The sequence below is a fragment of the Sinocyclocheilus grahami genome, unplaced genomic scaffold (genome assembly GCF_001515645.1).
Source record: "Sinocyclocheilus grahami isolate Dianchi unplaced genomic scaffold, SAMN03320097.WGS_v1.1 scaffold583.1, whole genome shotgun sequence".
Lineage (NCBI taxonomy): Eukaryota > Metazoa > Chordata > Actinopteri > Cypriniformes > Cyprinidae > Sinocyclocheilus > Sinocyclocheilus grahami.
The window spans coordinates 808,043-813,548 of NW_015505762.1; the positions used below are offsets into that span (position 1 = coordinate 808,043).

At 41.5% G+C, this 5,506-nt stretch overlaps 1 protein-coding gene across 1 annotated transcript in view; it reads left to right on the plus strand.

The window, feature by feature from the left end:
- Positions 1-3,334, plus strand: part of LOC107556918 (histone-lysine N-methyltransferase NSD2-like) — a 27,178-nt gene extending 23,844 nt beyond the window's left edge. The window contains exons 22-24 of the mRNA XM_016240166.1: positions 1,510-1,616; positions 1,900-2,095; positions 2,614-3,334. Of these exons, the coding sequence (XP_016095652.1) occupies positions 1,510-1,616; positions 1,900-2,095; positions 2,614-2,924 (614 nt within the window). The 3' untranslated portion in view covers positions 2,925-3,334. The remainder of the gene's footprint in view (positions 1-1,509; positions 1,617-1,899; positions 2,096-2,613) is intronic.
- The last annotated feature ends 2,172 nt before the right edge of the window (positions 3,335-5,506 follow it).

The window sequence follows — 5,506 nt, forward strand, 5'->3', positions numbered from 1 at the left end:
GACCCAAATAATATAATGTGAACACAGTCCAGCAGGGGGAGGGGGGAGCAATCGAACTCTGGTTCGGACCAAGCAATCGAACCAAGTGTGAAAGCACCCTATGATTTTAATACTGTCTCCAAACAGGAGAGGTCGCTAGTTTTCAACAGCTCACCTATTAATTACAGCACAGTAGGACGTGCACTCTAACGTAAACATTTACTAACATTAGCAAATTAAAAATTAAAAACTGACCATGAAACAATATTTTCCAGTCAAGATGGTAAACTGATTATCTTTTTACCAAGTTCAAGGGAATACCCATTTGTTTGGAAAACTGTATTTTTATTTAAATCGCCATCACACCACTGCTCACAAACAATGGGGACGCCAGAGTTGCACTTGCCTCAAATTTCAAAGGTAAAATTCATAGTCAACAAAAGCTTTTTGCCAAATGCATGACAGAAATGTTTGCACTGAACTGTGGGTTCTTAGGGGGTTCCTGTTCTTAGGGTTTCCGCAGGTCCTCAGTTTAATTGTTTAAATTTAAGGCCATGAAAACTCTTAAATGGTACAAAAAGTCTTAATTATAAATGGTCTTAAATTTGGGGACGGGAAGACAAGAATCGCTGTGTAGATTAAACTTCAAAAGGTTATGATTTAACTGAATAAACTTAAGTGCTGCACGTCAGCTTTGTGTACTGCGGTTACTGGGGAAACCGCTATATTCTGCAGTTCTGAAAGCCAGACCTGCTGGCAGAGAACACATTTTCTTTTTCAATAAGCCCTTCTGCTGTTTTTGCTACATATTTTAAAATGTGAACTAGTGGATCGACAAGAAGCTAATGCATTATAAAAATCTAAACTATTAAGACCCTAAGATATATGTAATTTAATATAATAATTGTTTAAATATAATAATTGATACTTTTAACTACTTCCTTTTCGTAAAAATTGGTTAAAGACTGAAATGTGACGTTTAGGTCTTTAAAGGTCTTAAAATGATATTTAAAAAATCCTGCAGATACCCGGTTATACTATGGTACCATTTGGAGTAATTATTTTTTTTAATAAGCCATTTTTAACTGTCCTCTTAGGTTGTTTTGAGAATGTTCTGTAGGCCACTAATAAAAAGTAAGACCTCTGTCTCTACATTTGTTTGTTGCAAATTTACAGACAATGCATTTGAGATGTTTACATTGGCTTGTTGGGGTAATATTGCTGTCAACTGACAACAACGTTTCCCTTCAGAAATAGCATAACTGCACAAGTTTTATAGTTAATATCTTTAAAAACAAATTAGATTATACTTTGATTTCCTTCAATAAAAAGGAAATTGAGTAAGACGATGTAAAAGGTGTGTAGACGTGGATTAGTAATCTGGCCCCTTGGTATAAACGAGAAAAACATTCTGGCCCTCGTCACTATCAAAGTTACCCATCCCTGATCTATACATTTCTTTATTCATATTCAATTTTATTTACTCTGAAGTTGCCAAATCAGTTTTTCCCCATGTGACAATGTTTTCAGGCACAGAGCTGACTTTTAACTATAACTTGGACTGTCTGGGGAATGAAAAGACTGTGTGCCGCTGTGGAGCGCCCAACTGCAGTGGTTTCCTAGGTGACAGACCCAAGGTGAGTGACTGTAAAACCTTTCATTTCAGCTGCCTCTGTCATTACTGATGTCTTGCTGGGGCGGTGTAGTGGTTAAAGCTCAGGCCTGCCTTGTAACGTTTGAGTTGTCACCATTGTGCCCTTCATCAAACACTTAACTCAGCTTGTCCCTGTAATACCTGTACATGTCGATTTTGGATAAAAACCTCTGCTACATAACTACTTTATCCCGTTCTTATAGTCGAGGAGTGAAAAGTAATAATGTCAATCAAAATACCTTAATGCTCTCTTCACCAAACTTCAGAATGGTCATACTTCTGAGCCCAAAGCCAAGCATCAAAAGAAAAAGCCCAAGAGGAGAAAGTCCCGGAATGAAGGCAAGAAGTCTGAGGACGTGTGTTTCCGCTGCGGTGACGGAGGAGAGCTGGTTCTGTGTGATAAGAAGGGTTGCACTAAAGCCTATCACCTCTCCTGTCTGGACCGCACCAAGAGACCATTTGGTAAACATTACTCTTTAATGGCATAATATGTGACCCTGGACCACAAAAGCAATCTTAATTCGATTGGGTATATTTGTAGCAATAGCCAACAATACATTGTATGGGTCAAAATTAGCGATTTTTCTTTTATGCCCAAAAAAATAGGATATTAAGTAAAGATCATGTTCCGTGAAGATATTTTGAAAATGTCCTACCATAAATATATCAAACCCTAATTTTTGATTAGTAATATGCATTGCTAAGAACTTCATTTGGACAACTTTAAAGGAGATTTTTTGCACCCTCAGACTCCAGATTTTCAAATAGTTGTATCTCGGCCAAATATTGTCCTATCCTAACAAACAATACGTCAATGGAAATCTTATTTATTCCGCTTTCAGATAACGTATAAATCTTTTTTTTATTTTTTTTTTATTGACCCTATTATGACTGGTTTTGTGGTCCGGGGTCACCTATGTTATGTCATTTATAAATAGCATATATAAAAACTTCCATTTGTGGTCTGTGTTGTCTTCCAGGTCGCTGGGACTGTCCCTGGCATCACTGTGATGTGTGCGGAAAGAACTCTGATGCTTTCTGCCAGCTGTGCCCTAACTCTTTTTGCAAAGCACACCAGGAGGGGGCGCTGCGGTCGCACCCGCTCACGGGCCAGCTCTGCTGCCAGGAACATGAAGACTCTGATATCTGCCCTCAGGCGGAGACCCCGGTGGAGCACAACACTGAAGTACCCTCATCCACCAAACCACACAAGTACAGGCGTAGATCGACGGCCACAACCAGCAGCAAAGAGCCTCTCAAGAAGAGGTCCAGAAAGACCGCAGAGGTGTAGTGGGATATCGAACTATGGAACCTGCCTTTCCTCTCACTAATCCCGCCCTCCCCTTCCTCAGCTCCTGCCCCAAATGATTGAGTGATATTGACGTTGCGTGACTGTTCTGCCAAGCTGAAAGCACTGTACGTGTCTGATCAGGGAAGCGTGTTATCACTGTAGAGCTCGTCAGAGCTGCTGAATCAGGTCCCCTCCACTCACTCTGTCTCCTCAGATTCCACTCGTGTGTGTGTGTGTGTGTGTGTGTGTGCGCGCGTGCGCATTGACAAATATACGACAGAGCCGACAGACCGAACACCTCAAATAAACAGCATTACAGACGCCAAACTTGAAACCTTTTTACACCTTTATGAATCTTGGCATAGATTTTTTTTTTTTTTTTACAGTAGATATGTATATGGAAATGTATATGAAAGACCAAAATATATGACTGGTTTTGTGGTCCGGGGTCACCTATGTTATGTCATTTATAAATAGCATATATAAAAACTTCCATTTGTGGTCTGTGTTGTCTTCCAGGTCGCTGGGACTGTCCCTGGCATCACTGTGATGTGTGCGGAAAGAACTCTGATGCTTTCTGCCAGCTGTGCCCTAACTCTTTTTGCAAAGCACACCAGGAGGGGGCGCTGCGGTCGCACCCGCTCACGGGCCAGCTCTGCTGCCAGGAACATGAAGACTCTGATATCTGCCCTCAGGCGGAGACCCCGGTGGAGCACAATACTGAAGTACCCTCATCCACCAAACCACACAAGTACAGGCATAGATCGACGGCCACAACCAGCAGCAAAGAGCCTCTCAAGAAGAGGTCCAGAAAGACCGCAGAGGTGTAGTGGGATATCGAACTATGGAACCTGCCTTTCCTCTCACTAATCCCGCCCTCCCCTTCCTCAGCTCCTGCCCCAAATGATTGAGTGATATTGACGTTGCGTGACTGTTCTGCCAAGCTGAAAGCACTGTACGTGTCTGATCAGGGAAGCGTGTTATCACTGTAGAGCTCGTCAGAGCTGCTGAATCAGGTCCCCTCCACTCACTCTGTCTCCTCAGATTCCACTCGTGTGTGTGTGTGTGTGTGTGTGTGTGTGTGTGTGTGTGCGCGCGTGCGCATTGACAAATATACGACAGAGCCGACAGACCGAACACCTCAAATAAACAGCATTACAGACGCCAAACTTGAAACCTTTTTACACCTTTATGAATCTTGGCAGCTCTGCGGTCACACCCGCTCACGGGCCAGCTCTGCTGCCAGGAACATGAAGACTCTGATATCTGCCCTCAGGCGGAGACCCCGGTGGAGCACAACACTGAAGTACCCTCATCCACCAAACCACACAAGTACAGGCGTAGATCGACGGCCACAACCAGCAGCAAAGAGCCTCTCAAGAAGAGGTCCAGAAAGACCGCAGAGGTGTAGTGGGATATCGAACTATGGAACCTGCCTTTCCTCTCACTAATCCCGCCCTCCCCTTCCTCAGCTCCTGCCCCAAATGATTGAGTGATATTGACGTCGCGTGACTGTTCTGCCAAGCTGAAAGCACTGTACGTGTCTGATCAGGGAAGCGTGTTATCACTGTAGAGCTCGTCAGAGCTGCTGAATCAGGTCCCCTCCACTCACTCTGTCTCCTCAGATTCCACTCGTGTGTGTGTGTGTGTGTGTGTGTGTGCGCGCGTGCGCATTGACAAATATACGACAGAGCCGACAGACCGAACACCTCAAATAAACAGCATTACAGACGCCAAACTTGAAACCTTTTTACACCTTTATGAATCTTGGCATAGATTTTTTTTTTTTTTTTTTACAGTAGATATGTATATGGAAATGTATATGAAAGACCAAAATGATAATAATACTGGATTTATTGTTAGTAACAGGTGCCAGGAATCTTGGTTTTGTTTTTAACAAGTGGTATCTTTAAATAAGACACTATGGGTAGCCCTTGAATTACAATGTTAGAGTCAGTTTATATAAACTATAGAGCAGCACAAGTTTTTTTTTTTATATATATATAAATAGCTTGGTTCATTTTTGTAGCTCATTTTTGAGATTGAGTAACCAGAATGTTAGAATGTTAAATCTACCTATTCAGAGTTTTAAAGGCAAATCATGGCGGGCTTCTTGTGATACTTACAAGAAATAAAGCTTTTTAAAGCAGTTTTGTTTGTTTGCTTTTGGTCTTTTTGCTGGATTTGTGAAGCTGAAAATGTATTTTAGTTGACACTTGAACCAAAATCATGCATTAAACTTGAAAGGGTAGATAGAAAGATTTCTTTATTTCTGTCAGTTTCTTTACAAAGTATTTTTCAAACATCAATTCCATTTCCTTTTGTGGTTTGTTGCAGCAATTTTTTTTTTTTTTGTAACGAGTGCATTTGAAAAAAAATTATAATAATCTGTCCAAATATGTCCTCTTGCAATTCACAATGATTAGTTTATAATAAGGATTTACAGTTGGAGCTGTCGGGTCGAATTTCGCGGGAAATGTCGATAGACAAATGAGAGATGACGATATCCGACTTCATTGGATTTAAACTGCATTTTAAAGTGCATCAAGTGGAGTGCAAACGGTAAAAGGTCTTGAGGCAGG